Genomic DNA, 18,179 nt, shown 5'->3' with positions numbered 1-18,179 from the left:
TGTATTCTCTCGACCAGTGAACAATACAGTATACAGCCATCACTGCATGGTTTGCAGCCCACATGACCCCCTCCCCCTCTCCCCTGTCATCTCTTTTATCTACTGTTACCTTGATTATGAATGTTGTATTCACCCAGAAACGAGTTGTAAACTGCATTTTCAGACATAATGCAGTTGCTTTTGTGTGCCATTTTATGTCATGCCAATAAAAATGTCACAATAAAAAGGACATGATCTTTCGTAAAACGAACCTCCAATCCCACTTATGCCTCAAAAATAAAAAAATATAAAAAAGGTTTCTGGTCAAAATGCCCAATAATATGAATTTAGGGGGAACCTCGACACAGTACAGGTACAACGTCACGGCATGGAGAGCTTATGATTGGATGTCGATAAAAAGGGGAAACCCCATGCCATCAGGCAGGGCCATCCCCACCCTGCGCTGCATCCTACTGGCGACCGTTCAATGTCACATTCACAATCCATTTACTCTCACCCAAAGTGTGTGCAGCGGTGTTTAACATGCTGGTGTTCATTATGCACCTTCATGTAACGTTAAACATGGATACATTCTCGCTTTAAAGTGCATTCATTTGCAAGTCGCGACGCAGAATCGCTACCGTGTCCTTTTAATCTCTGTCATGTGAACAATTAGGATGACTAGTCGCTGGGAAAAGCCACAAAAACACGCGGAGTCATTTCCCCTCTGAAGATCACCCAGCGATCCCCTCAGCTTTGCTGCTACTGTACTTGCAAAATAGTGCGCCCTACTGACGCTATTGCGCATGACTGTACTTCGTAATATGAAGTAGGCCTCCTGTTTTTCTCCCCAACCCCGGAGTCCTCCTGGCCCCCACCGACTCGATGCAACGTTCAAGTAAGCAAAACACGGAGGCTGCCGTCGATCACACGAGAAGGTAAGGGTTTCTTAATGCACACTCAAAGCCAGCGGTGGTCGCCGATTGTGAAATAGCACGGCCGTTGTGTTTTTTTATTTAGCGTGCGGAGGCAGTCGGACTGCAGAGGAGGCTTCGGGACTGTTTCCGCACGCTCGAGGGAGAGCAAGGCCCAGTGACCCACATTCAGAGCAGCCTGTGTCTATGTGTACGCGTGGGCGAGCGCGCGCGCGTATCCCTGCCAGTGTGTGTGTGTGTATGTGTGTGCCAGGGGAACCGTGTGTGTGTGTACATACATCTGCCGCGAAAATGTTTCCACCATCGCTGATTTTAGGCATTTCTCCGCGACCGACATTCATGTTTTTGTCGGCTTTGAAGAGGATCTTTCCCCGCGCGGACGTTTAGGCTCCGTTTTCTCGTGGCGTTTGAGGACCAACGGTAACATTTTTAGAGATTATTTTGTCCTCAATGTCAGTTGTTGCGTGACAGCTTGAGGCCAGCTTTGCAATGATAGACGCTGTCATTCCTCCCGTTTATTACACAGACGCGAGCGGCTCTACCTGTCATATCTGTGTCATGCAGCGTTCGCGAGCGTAGCGGGAGGAAACTGGGTCAGTAGGTGCATTCAATCTCTGGGTTAAATGGACAGTTTTCGACAGCAAGCTTAGTTAGCCTGCTAGCTAGCTATATGGGTTGCTCTTTTTGCTCTCGCTTGTATAACGAACACCTGTGGCACCAAAAGGTATATTGCAATGTGTTACTGTGCATGTGTGATAGCTAATGGATGTTTTGGTCGACTGCAGTACGAGGACCGTGTCGCTAATATCAGCGTTTATTCATTGACGATGATGTACAGTGGGCAGGATCGTCCAATGAAGAAGCTCAGTCTAATGAGGCTCCACTTATTGGCCATCAGGTATACATGACTGTAGGTCAGGACAGTGCATGGAGCAATTAAGATGGTTTAACAAAATGACTAAATCTCACCATAATCTCCCACTAAAATCAGAGCTATAAATAATCTAGCGGGGCGCTAATGTTATTCATAGATGTGACTGTGTACTGTACTGTCATATCTTACAGTAAAATCCTCTTATAAGATCACTGGGTCACATATGGTGTCCGATTGGTGTTGACTCTGCTTGATAGGTTTGGGAACTTTATTGTCAGACTGTTAATTTAGACATCACAAAAACAGCTATTTGATTAATTGACAGGGTTTGCTGCAATTGTTGTTTTAACTTATGTGGTATGTATGTATGTATTTAAGTTGTAGACTGTTGGTCGGACATAACAGGCACTTTGAAGATGCCTCTTTGGGCTGTCGGAAAGTGTGATGATCATTTTTCACTTATTCTCATTAGTAATTAATGGGATCCAGCTTCTAGATTCTGTTGATCTTCTGTGTTTTATTTCACCGTAAACTGAATATCTTTGACTTTCCGGTCAGACCCTATCTTGACCTTGAGGTTTAGAAAATTGTGACAACCATTGTTTAACTATTTTGTGACTAAATGATTAATGAGTAAATCAAAACAATAATTGGCAGATAAGCTGACAATGGGAATAATGATCAGTAGCAGCTCTAATCATATAGTGGCTAATTTCCTGTTTTATAGCAGCTACCATGTTCTGTCCTTGTGGACTCTAGAATTTCCATGCATGGTAGACAGTGAACACAAATCCCCCCCAGATATGTTTGTGAATGAGCGTAGGTTCCTTGTGTTACAGGAGAGGTGTGGCTCACTCATGAAGGTTTGTCAGTGCCTGGAAGGATAAGATCTAAAACAACTAGTTCTGCCTGCAAAGAGACATTCCAGAAAGTGAGTTGAAAATAACCGTATCACCATATTTTTCATAACTGGGTCACTGTGCTTCAAAAGAGTTTCTGAAGCACTCATAATGTAAGCATAATAACTGAGTTATAGCAGGGTTTTACACAACAAAGGCCAAAGCTGATTTTACACAACAAAGGCCACGACAAATTCCTTGTAGGTGCAAACTTCCTTGGCAATAAATGGTTCTGATTTTGATTCTGATTCTGATTCCTCGCCGCACTGGTGTTCGCTATTTGCACTTTAAAGACTTTGTGCTGCAATAACTGGAATTTCAAGACATCCCAACGGTCTTTGCTGCATAAAATCAGCCTCATTCGTTATTTATAAGTTAGTTTATAAGTGAGTTGTTTAGAAAGTCAGACAGTATTAATTGGAAGCAACCGTACACTTTTTCTGCAGGGTCCAATTGAACATATGCTCAATGAGACATTGAAATTGGTTAAAAAACCCTCAAATTAACCGACTAACCCCTATTCTGTGTTATGATTGCTCCTGCAGGTTTGGTTGATCACCATGTCATTCCTGTGCTCTGTTGCCCTCTCGTGACCCAATGACTTCAACGGACGTTTTGACTTTTAGAGTCACCTTTGACCCCAAACCCTTTCTACGACCCCTGAGAACAGACATAAACTGACCGCGTGCATAAGCTGCATTGGGGTGAGAAGTCCTCACACACACACACACACACACACACACACACACAATTACATTTGGTCGTGCAACATGGACTACAAATACGGTCTGTTGTATATTAAGGTATAAAAGAACGGACCATAGTAAGCCAGCTATCTGAACCACGTGGGAATGCTGATAATTGTGATGTGTGTTGGAGAAAAACATTAAATACATTGAACATGCTTGTTTTTTTGTTTTTTTCAGAAAGGACTTTTATCAAGTTGATATAGTTAATTAAGCTCGGCCTATTTGCACAGCTGCAGTACGGTGTGTGCCAAAACAGTCAATCGTGTTTTCAGTCCACTGAATTGCAATATGTGCAAACCATAACTGGCACCTAAGCTGATACAACACTGTTTTTTTCTCTGCAGTTTGTCTTCCAAATGCCTACCTCACGCCTAAAGAGCAAATCACTGCAGCCACAGCCCTAATCAGCAGCCACCATGACATCAAGCATCGGGTATACTGCAACACACACACACACGATATGTAAATGTATCATTCATGACATTCATATGACATACTATACATGTGTTTAGTATAAGCACGTTGTTTCAAAAACATTAAACCCATAATGGTGTCAGTGTCCATTAATGAAATGCCTCTGGTTTATTAGGATAATAATAACGATAACTATAATGATGAATGAACTAAAGACCACGTTGTGGTGGGATCACACCAGCCGCAACACTAAATCGGACCCCCCCTTAGTCCCACACCCATCTTCAAAGGCCTTCATTTTGATCTCAACAACAACACCTGTAAAATTGTGTAAATGCGTCTTGTGCGGTTGTGACGCCATCACGTTGACTAAATCGGTCCACAGACAGACAGAAATAAAAACACCCAGCAAAGTACTCATTCCCAATTCTGCGGTAGGTAGGACACATTTTGCCATAATGACACACATACAGACTCACAAGCTGAAAACAATACCAGCGGTCACGGCTGTAATAATTCTAATTATGGTTATTGTTATCATGAAATGGAGTGCCACGATAAAAAACGTAAAGATATTAAATAACTGCTCCAGATATCAGCCGTCAGTAAAACTGAAAGTACTCGTATTGACCCATATTGATTGAAATGGAGGCAAGAATACGCCCGTTTCACAAATGCACTTGCAATCTTCTTGGCAAGCACAACACATTCCCCTCTCTCTCTCTCTCTCCCCCTCTCTGACTCTCTCTTTTTTTTTGTGTGACCCAAAAATAGAGCCGCTCCTGGCATGTAGGAATCCTCTCATTAACCGGCATCTGTCAGTCGCTATTATTAACAATACAGATCTGCTTTCAAGCTGCCAACAAACATGCGTACACAGGAAAAAAAACAAAGTGAGGCGGGATAAGCTGCAAATACTTTTTTCTCCTCCCGTAGGGATGATTGTAGCATCTTTGATGGGTTGATGGAAGAAGATGAGAAGGACAAAGCAAAACGGTAAGCCAGATATAAAGATGAAGACGCTGGAGTGATGATTAAACATCATAAAAAACCTACACTCAACCAGCATCTGAAACACATTTAAAGCATAAACCGACTTTATGGCATGCGGGACACTGCAGCCATGCACCGTCTTAACTTGAAACATTATAGGGTCACATGACAAAGAGGTTACGTTTGTCTATTTTCAGGATTGTTGTGTTTTTTTTTCTTTACGTCAAAACGGCGAATCTGGACAAAGAAAAATAAAAACCAAAAGTCTCTTGGAAATGTTTGTCCCAAAAGAAACGTTGGCTGCATGACATTAAGAGTTCAATTTCTAACCGTGGTTTTGATTTCAGCGTGTCCCGAAACAAGTCTGAGAAGAAACGGAGAGACCAGTTCAATGTCCTCATCAAGGAACTCGGCACGATGTTGCCGGGCAATACCAGGAAGATGGACAAGTCCACCATCCTGCAGAAAAGCATTGACTTCCTGTGTAAACACAAAGGTCAGGGCACCTCCCAGGGTGGACACGTCTTGGTCTATATTTAGCTGTTCTTGTGTACTCTGTCCGTCTGTGCTCGTTTACTCTCATTACTAGAGCTTATTACACTTTTTATGAGACGTGGGTACTGTACCTGTAAAGTGTAAATGACTCTTTCATTATTTTTTACCTTTTTAACTGTGTGTAGTGACTTAATGTGTTATGAATAATAATTGTGTCCTACTTTAAGGATTAGCTGCTTTACACCTCCACCCTCTACTCAGCTTCCCCTCATAATCATTAATACTGTGATTCCTTTATGATGAAATAATTAATTACTAGGCATGTGTTACTACTTCTTGTTAATCCTAGCTCTTATCATTGCTGTGCATGATAATTAACTCGGCTGCCACTTCACCGTTGCACTGTGTTATCTCTTGCTCTGTTTAAGTGCCTTGTTTTCACTCCGAGCCCTTTGCTATCAATGCATTTTATGTGTTGTCTCCTTTATGTCTCGTTGTGTTTTCCTCACTTGATTTTTTTACCTAAAATTCCCATTTGCCTTCCGTTTCCTCCCCCAGAGATTGCAGCCCAGTCGGAGTCGAGTGAGATCAGGCAGGACTGGAAGCCTCCATTTCTTAGCAATGAAGAGTTCACCCAGCTCATGCTGGAGGTCAGACATCACACGTGTTGTACTGTAATCCTGTCTGTTAGGTTATATCCGCTGTTATTTTACTCTCGTGACAGTTTTTTCTCAGGCATTCTGAAAAGTGAAGCTAATGCAAAAGTGCCTTAAACTTGCATTCCCTCTAGTGGCCTTCAGGGGGCGACTCCTCTGGTTTCAAAAAAAAGTCAGATTGTATAGAAGTCTATGAGAAAATGACTCTACTTCTCTCTTGATTTATTCCCTCAGTGAACATTGTAAACATGAGTTTATGGTCTCAATCTCTAGTTTCAAGTCTTTTTCAATACAGCATGATGTTCATTTAGTAAGTTATAGTCCATTTAGAGTCAAATAGACCATAGAGCAGGGTAGGCTTTAGGGCGGGGCTACCTTGTGATCGACAGGTCCCTACCAGAAAGTTAATTGTAAACGTTTTCGTCGCCTAAAAATGTCTTAGTCAGCGTTTAATTGTACTCCGCTCCACCCTCTTGTGTCACCTCTGGTTGCAAAAAAAACAAGATGGCTACGGCCAAAATGCCAAACTGGAGGCTTCAAAATGGTAGTCCACGAACTAATGGGTGACACGCAGGATTTTATTTCTAAAAGTAAAAACGCTGCGGTATTTGACGCATTGTTTATTTTTGCTGATCTTCAACAACAGACGAATTGATGACAGCCTTTTATTTGATCTTGTCTTGCATTGTCAGGCTCTGGATGGGTTCTTTTTAGCAATAATGACTGACGGGAACATCCTCTACGTCTCCGAGAGTGTCACCTCACTACTTGAACACTTACCGGTGAGTAACACTGGTTTACTTGCTATGTATTAGTCATCCTCTGTATGGTAGAACAAGCTTTAAGTGGATTTATTCTGTGTGAGCCGTTCAGATGGAACATGCTGGGATGATATATGGGTGTTACTTTTCTTCAGATTTCTGTGCGTGTTCTCATGTATGTGCTGTGTTCCTCAGACGGACCTGGTGGACCACAACCTGTTAAACTTCCTGCCACTTGGAGAACACTCCGAGGTGTACAAGGCCCTGTCTACGCATCCCACCGACCACGAGAACCTTAGCTCCGACTACCTGAAGAGTCAGTACCACTCCGAAGCATATTACACCTGCTGCTGGTTTTCAACATTATCCAGTGATACTGCACTGTTCTGTGTTTGATGGTTGATCGGACAATATCAATCAGTTTAACACTTACTTACGTACTTCACTATCATCATAAATGTCTGTTTGGGCCTTAACATCCAAAGAAAATGATACAGACATAAAATTAAACAAAGTAGAAATCCATGTAGCATCCGTTTCACTGTAGTAAATCACTGAATATATTTTGAATAAAATAAACAACTGAAGATAATGTAAAGTTTTCACAACTCTGTAACTCATTTTGTTTAGCATGAATCCTGTCCTGTCTGTAAGGAAGCAACTTGGTGGATATAGAAAAATCATAATCTTCTCAGACTTGAGTAGCTAAACAAAGAGTCACAGGTCATTTTCTTCATTTGAACCCAAAAAGTCTGAATTTTTTACATGATTTTTACAGTTTTGTCTTGATATCCTTCTAGCACCATGAAACATGAAACACATTTTGAACACTGCGTTTACTGGAAAAAAAAACTGTTGTCTTTTACACATATTTTTGCCTTCTGAGCTAACTGTATTATTATTATTTTTTCCAGATAAGAACCACATGGAGTTCTGCTGCCATATGCTGCGAGGGACCATCGACCCCAAAGAACCGCCTGTCTACGAATATGTAAAGTTCATTGGCAACTTCAAGTCCCTCAACAACGGTATGACACTTAAATAGCAGTCAACACAGAAACATGTGTGTAAAGCCAGTTTGACTGAGGGAGTAAACAACCTCTTCAACGGCTGCTCTGTGTTGCGCAGTTCCCAACGCGGCGAGGAATGGTCTAGCAGGGGTGTTACAGCGGTCGCTACAACCCGCGTTCGACGACCAGGTGTACTTCGTAGCCACTGTTCGGCTGGCCAAACCTCAGTTTATCAAGGTAGAGGCACACACACTCTCTGGCATACCTGTACATACAAATATCATTCACACTGAGCCGTTAATGAATCATTTTTATCTGAAATACCTTCTCTCTGCCGTTGTTTTTATATTCACAGGAGATGTGTACAGTAGAGGAGCCCAATGAAGAATTCACCTCTAGGCACAGTCTAGAATGGAAGTTCCTCTTCTTAGACCATAGGTAAACACACAAACGCACACATTTGAACGTGCATTGCTTTTTAAGCTGCAAGTATACGCCGTCAGAAGGCGTGTTCGGGTGGTCGCACTCTTCCCGCGTAGGCAAGACGTCATATGAAGTACGTCTCTTAAAGCATAACCCTTTGCATTTACATAATACTTATTTCTTTGTGATATGTACTTTTGAGCCGCGTCATGTTTGTCCTCTTTGCAGACACTTCACTGAAAGCTAAGAGCACCCAGTTAGTCGTGGTCACTTTGTCCTTTTGAGCTTTGTGAAGCTGTTTTCCGATTTCATTAAGGACGCCATCTCTCCTTTTTCAGAGCTCCGCCAATCATAGGCTACCTGCCTTTCGAGGTCCTGGGAACATCAGGGTACGACTATTACCATGTGGATGACCTGGAGACACTGGCCAAGTGTCATGAGCACTGTGAGGGCTCCTGTTTACACACGTTCATTTTGTGTTGTGAAAGCCTTCCTCTGCTCGTTAGCGTCTAACCACTTCGTCTCCCTCTCGTGTTCAGTGATGCAGTACGGTAAAGGGAAGTCCTGTTACTATCGTTTCCTGACTAAAGGTCAACAGTGGATCTGGCTTCAGACGCACTACTACATCACCTATCACCAGTGGAACTCTCGGCCCGAGTTTATTGTCTGTACGCACACAGTAGTCAGGTACTGCAGCCTCCCTGTCCCTTTATACCGATAGATGAGAGATTTATTTGTGCTGATCACGAGACATTTCCGTGATGGTAAACGGCTCCTCACATGCACTTATGTGATCCACTTTACTGGTGACACGGCATTTCTAAATGTTCTCATCTCTCATGCACCTTCTTTTTTTTGGTATAAAATGCAGCTATGCAGAGGTGAGGGCAGAAAAGCGCAGAGAGCTGGGCATTGAGGAGTCTAACCCAGAAGTTACGGTGAATAAGGTGAGAAATCACATCTAGAAATGCTCTCAACTCATCTGCCTTCATCAACGCATGAGTCCAATAATTCAGGGTATCGCAATATATATCAAGTATGGAGGAGAAATTGTGAAAAAAACATATTCTGGTTAAATTTGTAGATTTGTTGGTTAAGCCCGAGTAACAAAATGAAACTATTAGTAGTGTAATTGAAGTTTTGTTCATAGACCGGCTGAAGTTCTCTAGTGGCAATGTGTTGACATACAAAATAATATATTCATCCAGCCAACATATTATTATATATGTCAAAAGGTTTACTAAAATTAAGCCCAAAAACTTGTTTCTGATGTAACCTGTCTCATACAACATAAAGCCAAATTTGCTGTCCAATAACTTCCGTCAGTGAGATGCTACTGTCCGTTAATATTTCTCACACTGTCGACAAACTGACTGCTGCTCTCTTGTTTTATCTCAATCCTGTTAGTCAGTGATTACATCAAGATGAGAACGATAGATTTCTCATAAATCATAAAGTTTTTAAAGGAATTCACAAAAGAACATTAATTCAGTGATATCTTTCTATGGAAGAACTTTCTGAGTCTAATAGCTGTTACTTATGTACTAGTACAGGGCCTAGTACAGGACATGCCTCTTTGGATTGCTCGGCATCCTGTATCGCCGCTTTACACCGCTCATCCAAACAACTTCACAGTCTGAGAAATACGCCCGCCAAGTGTGAAGTCGATCAGATGAACGGCTGTCGAGAAAAAAAGACGAGAGTGTTGGCGGTGGAGCGAGCGTGAGTGTAAACGAAGTGAGAGAGCGGCGTTAGCGAGAACAAAGCAAGCACAAATAAACACACCCACACCTCCGCACAACCCTGCAGGAAGGTCCTGCTATGCCGGAATTTGAATGAATGCAGCCGAAGCGTACGCGCTCCATCCCGCTCGCTGTGGCCTCTCTGCTTTGTGACTGTGTGTGTGTGTGTGTGTGGGGCTCGGTCAAACGGACACACCGATAGCAGCACGCTTTGCACACAGCAGAGGAGAGAGAGCTGAGACCAGAGGGATTAATGAAGTACATAAACACACACAGGAAAATGCTGCATATTATACCTTTTGAAAGGATTGCCTGTCTAGTGTATTTTTCTTCTGCCTTTAGAGTCAGGACTCTGGCTTGGAGTCCCAGCTGAATACGTCCAGCCTGAAGGAGGCCTTGGAGCGATTTGAACGCAGCCGAACACCCTCAACCTCCTCACAGAGTTCCCACAAGTCCTCATCGCATGCCTCTGACAACACGTGCACTTGTGAGGACACACACACACACACACATGTTGCATGTACATATACAGTGTTAGTCAGTCCTACCCTGACGTAATACGTTAAAGACGGGTCAGTGACGCATCAGTTGTGGAGTTTAATGGGATGGGAGGCCCCGCAGTAAGATGACACGATATCCTCAGCAGAGTATGACTCGCACTCAATCAATGATTCTGTCTCTGCGACAGCCTCCAAGCTACACATGGACACGGCCACACCTCCGCCGCAGTCCCTGGCCTCCACCATGGAGATGACGTCACAGCGTCGCTCATCCATCAGCAGCCAGGTGAGACTCGATTGGCCCAAAACACCAACACATAACACAGTTCTTAGACTTCTTCTTTTGAAGGATGCTGATTTTTGTGACCCTGAGTAAGGCAAATAGAGATTGAATTTTATTCATAATGCAGTTTGGTTAAGCAAATGTAATAAAAACAAATTCTTACACTTGAGTTGCCATAATTCTCCTGATTACTTGTTTATTTGCAGTCTATGAGCTCTCAGACCACAGGACAGAGTGTAACTCCAGGTATGATCACTCATCAGCAACAGCAACAACAACAGCAACAGCAACAGCAGCAACAACAGCAGCAGCAACCACAGCAACCACAGACAAGCGTACAGGTGAGCACGGTGGCACTACACGCGGGTCATTTCATCTCATCATGATGTGTAGTAGAGCTGAGAGGATTAGATTCAGTGGTCCCACATTCTCAAAGATTGGTTATTGCTATATTCTGACAAGTAGAGCTAAATGATAAATCAATAAATAGAATATAATAATAGTTAAACAGTAGAAGAAGGACCGAGCATTTGCAAGAATCTGACGATATGATGTGTCATGATAAAGGCGTTACAATCCAATATGTTGTTGTTTTTGACTAATAAACTGCCATCTGCATAAAATCTGGGTATATTTTTGTAAACTTTTTTATGAAATCAGAACATTGGGATCTGCATTTGCATTGATCACAGTCACTGTTACATCCAACATCATAGCTCTACCTTTTGTGCAATCTGAGCCAGTCTGCCACAAATCCTTGCTTTTAACTATTAATTAGAAATCCATACAGTGTTTTTCAGAATCGATATAGTTATATGTATTGCTATTTTCTGAAAACCCTAATGAAATAACTATTAGCTGCAGCTCCGCTGTGGACATTTTTGTCCATTTGCCCGCGTTTCGTGATGAGCACGAGTGACATGAGCGGCCTGTTCTTTGTCTCTCCACCCACAGCCGGTGATGGAGTTCTCAGCGCAGGTGAATGCCATGCAGCATCTGAAGGATCAGCTGGAACAGAGGACAAGGCTGATCCAAGCCAACATCCAGCGGCAGCAGGACGAGCTGAGGAACATCCAAGACCAGCTGCAGAGAGTCCAGGGGCAGGGCATACAGGTCTGTGTAGACCCACTCACATGGTGGCCATCTCAATCTAAGAATGTGAAATAGGGCCGCGCAGTTAATCAAATCTCTACAATAACTTTAGTTTCTTGTGTCATACAAGTGCACTCGATTGATGCATTTCACTTTAAACATTTTCTTTTGGAGTGCATGACTCTTCCAAAGTCAATGAGTCGTCTTGTTAAATAATCATGATCTTGATACTGACCGTGATTATGAGTTTTGCCATAATTGAGCCGCCGTAATTCGAAATGTAGCCTTTTTCTGCAAATAGGCGTCACATTTAGATTGAGTTTGCTCATCAGTCTAAGTTTGCTGTGCTGTAACCTTTTACAGCAAAAGGAAACTCATTATATTCAAACAATAAAGCAGAGAGCTACTTCAGTTTACTGAAAGGGGTTCATTTTACTCACAGAACAGTTGCATACTTACCCTTTTTGAAAATCAATTTCAGTTGCATTCAGGTTTCTCCCCGTGATGTTTTCTTCCAAATTTAGACAGTTGGTTATTTGAACAAAAGTAGCACGCAACCTCTCCTCTTTTTTTGAAAGATCAGCAGATGTGGTGTGCGTTGTCTTTTCCTGTTGTGTTCCACCTGGCTGTGCCTGACCTAGATCAGAGCGAGAATCATACATTATGTATGGTTTTTGTTCTATTAAGAGGACACCCGCGTGTACCCTGTAAAGACAATTTACCCACATTGAATTATTCTATTCTGTTGTAATAATACGCACAGATTAAACAAGTAAATGTACAGAAACGAGTGCATGTAGTGCAGACCTAGACACACACACACACACACACACACACACACCACTGAGGCCTGACTTTTTGGTGTTTCCATCCCGACAGATGTTGCTGCAGCAGCAAGGCGGAGCGATGAACGTGCAGCTCCCCCAGGTGGGCTCGGTCCAACAAGCCACTGCTTTGACCAGTCAGGTCCAGCAAACGACAATTAACCCCGTCCATTCAGGAGCTCAGCAGCTCACCATCCAGCAGCAGGCTCCGCCCCCCCAGCAGAACCTGCAGCAGCAGCAGCAGACCAACACCCTCGCACAGGTAGGACACAGATATCAAACAAAGAATTTTGTTCTTTTAATCTCGGATCAAACTTGCGGTATCTGTGACCTTTAAAGGAACAGGTCAAACATGAGTCATGTACTCAATACTTGAGGTCCTGTGAGAACACTGAGCTTGTATGAACTTTCAGTTTTTACATCTCATTCAGAAGACAGGAAGAGCCACAGAGCACACTGTTAGTGTTAGACTTCACAGGAAACTCTGCGACAGTGGAGTGCTGTAACACACACCATAATGTGTGTTTTTTTCAGTTTTTCTGTAATATTTACCGCTTCATGACCTGTAAATTTATTTTCGGTATGTTAAAATTGAACATGCCTAAAATAATGAAAGTGAACCAAAAAAGACCCTTAGTGTGTTTGCTCTGTTTTTCAAAGGAATTCATATCATGTCCCTCCCTCCTTCCCCACATTACCACTCTCCAGCCCCAGCGTCAGCCCCAGCAGCCCCCTCAGGCTCAGCCCCAGCAGCCCCCTCAGGCTCAGCCCCAGACCCAGGGCTCAGTATCCGCTCCGCTGTACAACACCATGATGATCGCCCAGCCAGGGCAGCCCAACGTGCTGCAGATCAGCACCAGCCTGCCGCAGACCAACACGCAGCAAGGCACCGCAGTGGCCACCTTCACGCAGGATCGACAGATCCGGTAGGTAGACGACGACCAAACCTGAACCTCAACCTACCCCCGACTCTCACAAGTCTCTGCAGGCGTATATGTACATACAATGTCATTCACTTGTCCCTTTTCTCCATTTCACCCTCTCCAGGTTCCCAGCAGGGCAGCAGCTGGTGACCAAGCTTGTGACCGCTCCAATGGCGTGTGGAGCGGTCATGGTGCCCACCTCCATGTTCATGGGACAGGTGGTCACTGCGTACAACCCCTTTGGTGGGCAACAGGTACGAGTCACAGAGCGACTAATGGAGCTGTATCTGTTACCAGAAAAAGTTGTTGTTTGAAGTTGTTTAACATTTGTCATCTCCTTGAACCCTATAGATGACTCAAAGGACTAACAGCTCTAAGGACTTGTAGACTCCGCTGCAGTGTTGTCGTTACATTAGCTTATATAGTAGACTCCATCCTTCTTCATTTGTCTGTCAAGTCCAAACACATCTGTAAGAGTTAGATCCGTAGAGAATCCACTGAGAGATCATAAGTAGAGGTGATGCTATTTAAACCTCTCTTGAAGCAGCAAATGACCGACAATATTCCAAACAAGATGTCCTGTACGATTCACTGATATGACTACGTCCCTTTGTTGTTCTGTGTTAACTCCTGTGTGTATTCAGCAGGGAGGGCAAACCCAGACTCTGACTCTGCAACCAGCCCAACCGCCCCAAAGTCAGCCCGACGGCCCAAACCAGACGGCTGTAGTGGCTCAGGGCGGCCAGCAGGGGCAGCAGCAGCAACAGCAATTCCTACAGGTATCAGTAGAGGGCAGCAAATAGGATTCATTTAAACAGACACCATGACAATATCAAGTTTTATTTTGGTTTAAGGTGTTGTTGTCTTTAAGTAATGAGTGTACATAATATACTAAAATGATTCAAACTTTAAGATGTTCACTCACTTTACTTTCAGAGAGTGTGAGAAAGGAAAGATGTATTTTATTTAAGAACTGCTTCAATTTGTAATGCTCCTGCACTGTATTTCTGTCAGGGCACTCATCTTCTCCATAGCAACCAGTCTACACAGCTCATCCTGCAGGCAGCTTTCCCACTCCAACAACAGGGCACGTTCACGCAGGCAACGCAGCAGCAGCAACAACAACAACAACAACAGCAGCAGCAACAACAACAACAGCAACAGCAACAGCAGCAACGACAACAGCAGCAACAATCTCACCACCAGAGGCACCAGCAGCAACTGAAACCGCAGCCCCAGAAACAGCAGAAAGCTCCGTCATCGCACAGGACCGACAGCGTCAGCAGCCAACCTCAGTGAGCTGGTTCACTGAGAGAACACCGGGAACGTTAGGAGATCGCTGCATACAGCTGTCGCATGGCCGTCACAAACTCTCCCCCCCCCCCCCCAAAATAAAATCGTTGCCCTCCCTTCCTCCGTCTGAAGGAAAGGAATCAGAGGAAAGAGGAAAGCCTGTGAGTCCACAAGGAACTCGATTGCCACTGTGGCAACAGGATGGATTAAAATCCCCCTTTCCTTCACTGGAAGAGGAGCTGTGAAGGAGCTCCGGTCTCTGGGGAAAACCGGTAACAACTGACTTTTATTTTAATTTTTTTTGAAGGTGTGTCAAAGTGGACTGACCTTGTACAGATTTACTGTATGATACAAAAAAAACCTTGTAAATATACAATATAGCCTAACAGGAAACAGAAATGTAGTATTTTATATGATTGCATGGAAAGAATAACTGTGTAAGCTTTTATTAGTCGCTTTTGAGAAATGAATTTTTACTTTGTTCAACTGTTTTCTGGTCAAAGATGGAGCGATGATGTGCTCTCAGTCTTCTCTCCCCCACCCCTACCCCCACCTTCCCTAAAACGACAGTCCAGAATAAGGCTTTACGGTTCATCAGTTTGCTTGGGCTGGGGTTTTCTTGTGGAAGTTGTGTTTTTGAACACTGTGTCTGAGACAAAAATGGCTCTTTTTAACTTTGTAACAAATTATGTTTGGCAAGAAACTAGATCACAGTTTAACTGAATTCTTTGCAGAGTGATCACTGTACGTCTAACGGGTTAAGTGATTCCAAGTGCCAATAACATAGATTATCTTCTCGTTTTATTTCATTTCGAGCAGACTATTCAAAGGCGTATATATATTTTCCAACAGGATATTACCCCTATTAAAGTTAACGCGTGTGTATATAGTAGGGATTATTTTTTAACAGTCAGAGAGCCCTATAAGTAACAAACAGTATATCCTCAACCTCCTGAAACTTTAGCACTTGATGTGGTGGTGTACAGTAAATCACTGTCCAGACCTTGTTGTTTGTAATCCGTGGTGTGATTCTGTGAGCTAGCGTGTTTTTTGGGAATACAATCTTTGTGTGCATGACTGGGCATGAGAGTGTCTGCGGTTGGTGCGTGTGTGTGTGTGTGTGTGTGTGTGTGTGTGTGTGTGTGTGTGTGTGCGCGTGTGCGTGCGCTTTCCCCTTGTGTCTTACAATATTTGACTTAGTAAGGGTTTGAAGTTGCTGGATGGTACTTGTATTCTCAGGAATGTGGAAAGTTTTTTTTGCTTCTGCCTCAGTCTGGAACCAGACCAAGAAGGATTAGACAGTGATGCAGCGAAGACCAGGAGGAAGAAGTGTGTGAAGGGTGTGGTGACTCAATCAGATTTGACCCAGATCTCTTCGAGCCTTCCTGTTATCTTGTAAAGAGAGGGAAGGCCAAGATACCATGGAGTAGAAATATAGAAAAAGGTATTTTTTCAGCGATTCACCCAGATTGGAATAGATTCATGGGACCAGCGAACCTGCACTTCTGCTCACTGTCTCGTGGTCTTTTTGTATTATCAGTGTTTTTAATCCTTCTATCTCTTCCTAGGCCTCAGAAACCCTCATGCAGTTCAGTTCACTCGTCTCTGGTTAAAAGCTGGGCTGGGCCCAAATCCATTTCAAATGACGCTGATGGAAATTGGGCTCAGCCATTCTACTACAGTCGTAAGCCATATCAAACAGAAACGCCTTGGATCGGAGGAAGCGTAATGGTTGGCGAATGTGTTGTTTTGTCTCAAGAGTGTAGTTAAGACTGCGTGTTTGTGTGAATATATATATATATATATAGAGTCTCCTACTTCTCATATCTCTCTGGGGGGGCAGTATTGGTTTCCCCTGGCGATAGCCAATCAGTTCTTGCGTTGCAGTACAAAGAGAATAATTGTAATATTCAAGAAACTTCCTCTCCGGTGGGGCTCAGTATTCTGCAAGCCCGTGTGTGTGGGACAGCTCAACTTGAATACATGTTTGTGTGTGTGTGAGAGTGAGAGAGAGTATGCATAATTACTGTCACTGTAACCTGTTATATTTTCATATGGAAACAGACGTGTGACTGGAAAAAGAATGGATGTTAGGCAATGCAGAGCATTGGTCACCATTCAGGCTATAAAGAAGACGGGCAGCGTTATTGTTTTACGATGGCAGACTGCTCGACAAACACTTATCACGACAACTACTACATCAGACCAGTCTCAAGCGGTAACCCCTTCTGAGAGACCTTTTTCATTTAGGTTGGCGACTGAGCGGGGACAATGCTCTTATTGACTTTGTCCACAAATGAGGAATAGAAGACAGGATTCACAGAGAGGGGTCCTACTGTTTGAACCAGGTCTTCCACGCTTCACATAACAAATGTAGACCCTCTATAGACTAGTTTGTGTTTAAGGCATCACGCTGAAGGGTAATGATGAAATGTTTAGAGTTTGTGTCACTGATACCCAGCCCAAAGAATGTAAAGGTGTTTTAAAGAGACAAATGGATGTTGTAACTGTTGATTATGGAGGACGTTTGACAGGCTTTGTGATGAAGGAAACCGAGGGGTGTTAAAAGAAAATAATGTTTTTCACTACAAGGATCCACATACATGACATGCAATCTTATTTACAGGCTTTGTTTTGTAAAAGAGCCTCCTCAATGTTTCACCAATTACGAAATTTCTGTTTTTGCAACAATAATTTTCTAGTTGGAAAAAAAGTTTTAACTGTGCTGAAAGTCGAGGTGTAGGATATTTGAAATGGGACACCATAGACAAGACAGCGACCCCCCACCCCCCACCACACAGATACACAGATCACCTCTCCAGTACACAGTCTGGTTCTAAAGGGTCCTAGTTCTCGTATAATACTCCCATTCACATACACAAAGCGAAACACCAGTATTCAGTGTAAACCGGTGCTACGCTTACCTGTGCTGTCTGTATGTATATCCCTTATTCTGCCCTTGGACTGTGCTCCTTTTATCTAGCCCAAAGTCAAATGTAATAATAATCAAAAATTTGAAGCAAAATGTTTGCTATTATAATTCCCCCCCCCCTTTCCCCTCTTGGTCAATTTGAAAATAAAAACAGTTGCAAATATTATACGTGAAACATGTCTGCTCCAAGTTTCTTGTGTGTTGGTCTGTTAAGAACTGTTGGATGGATGGCATGTACATACACAGATATTCGTGGTCCCCAAAGGATGAACCCCAATGACTTTGGTGATCCCCTTACTTTCCCTCTCCATACCCACCGTGAGGTTGGCATCTTTGATTCTTCACTGAAAGGTAACAACAACCATTGGGTGGATTTTAATGACATTTTGTAAAGATGTTCAT

The 18,179-nt window shown here is 43.2% G+C and overlaps 1 protein-coding gene across 13 annotated transcripts; it reads left to right on the top strand.

Moving 5' to 3' along the window:
• The first annotated feature begins 779 nt into the window (after nt 1–779).
• On the top strand, nt 780–15,394 carry LOC116396912 (circadian locomoter output cycles protein kaput-like). 13 transcript variants are annotated; one of them, XM_031871920.1, is made up of 24 exons: nt 1,343–2,719; nt 3,233–3,391; nt 3,614–3,676; nt 3,781–3,869; nt 4,787–4,846; nt 5,191–5,339; nt 5,897–5,988; nt 6,687–6,776; nt 6,951–7,071; nt 7,670–7,783; nt 7,884–8,002; nt 8,121–8,203; nt 8,527–8,633; nt 8,728–8,875; nt 9,060–9,135; nt 10,273–10,417; nt 10,619–10,716; nt 10,920–11,054; nt 11,668–11,826; nt 12,685–12,891; nt 13,290–13,555; nt 13,677–13,806; nt 14,197–14,331; nt 14,567–15,394. In XM_031871920.1, exons 4-24 carry the CDS (start codon nt 3,853–3,855, stop codon nt 14,849–14,851), a joined length of 2,736 nt encoding a protein of 911 aa, XP_031727780.1. In that variant the 5' UTR covers nt 1,343–2,719; nt 3,233–3,391; nt 3,614–3,676; nt 3,781–3,852; the 3' UTR covers nt 14,852–15,394. The 13 variants fall into 13 exon arrangements, with proteins under 13 accessions (XP_031727771.1, XP_031727773.1, XP_031727774.1 ...); XM_031871911.1 differs by adding an exon at nt 780–917 and having other exon boundaries at nt 2,628–2,719; nt 3,233–3,869; XM_031871913.1 differs by adding an exon at nt 780–917 and having other exon boundaries at nt 2,612–2,719; nt 3,233–3,869.
• Nucleotides 15,395–18,179: the final 2,785 nt, after the last annotated feature.

Source organism: Anarrhichthys ocellatus, unplaced genomic scaffold (genome assembly GCF_004355925.1).
Source record: "Anarrhichthys ocellatus isolate YVR2014 unplaced genomic scaffold, GSC_Weel_1.0 scaffold61, whole genome shotgun sequence".
NCBI lineage: Eukaryota > Metazoa > Chordata > Actinopteri > Perciformes > Anarhichadidae > Anarrhichthys > Anarrhichthys ocellatus.
The sequence above is the reverse complement of the archived record's forward strand: the minus strand, read 5'-3'. Positions and strand labels throughout refer to the sequence as shown.

Bases quoted from the DNA above. Each gene is read 5' to 3' on its own strand.
- LOC116396912 (XM_031871911.1), top strand. The intron at 7,072-7,669 runs GTCAGTACCACT...TATTTTTTCCAG, and splicing joins TAGCTCCGACTACCTGAAGA to ATAAGAACCACATGGAGTTC. The intron at 9,136-10,272 runs GTGAGAAATCAC...TTCTGCCTTTAG, and splicing joins CAGAAGTTACGGTGAATAAG to AGTCAGGACTCTGGCTTGGA.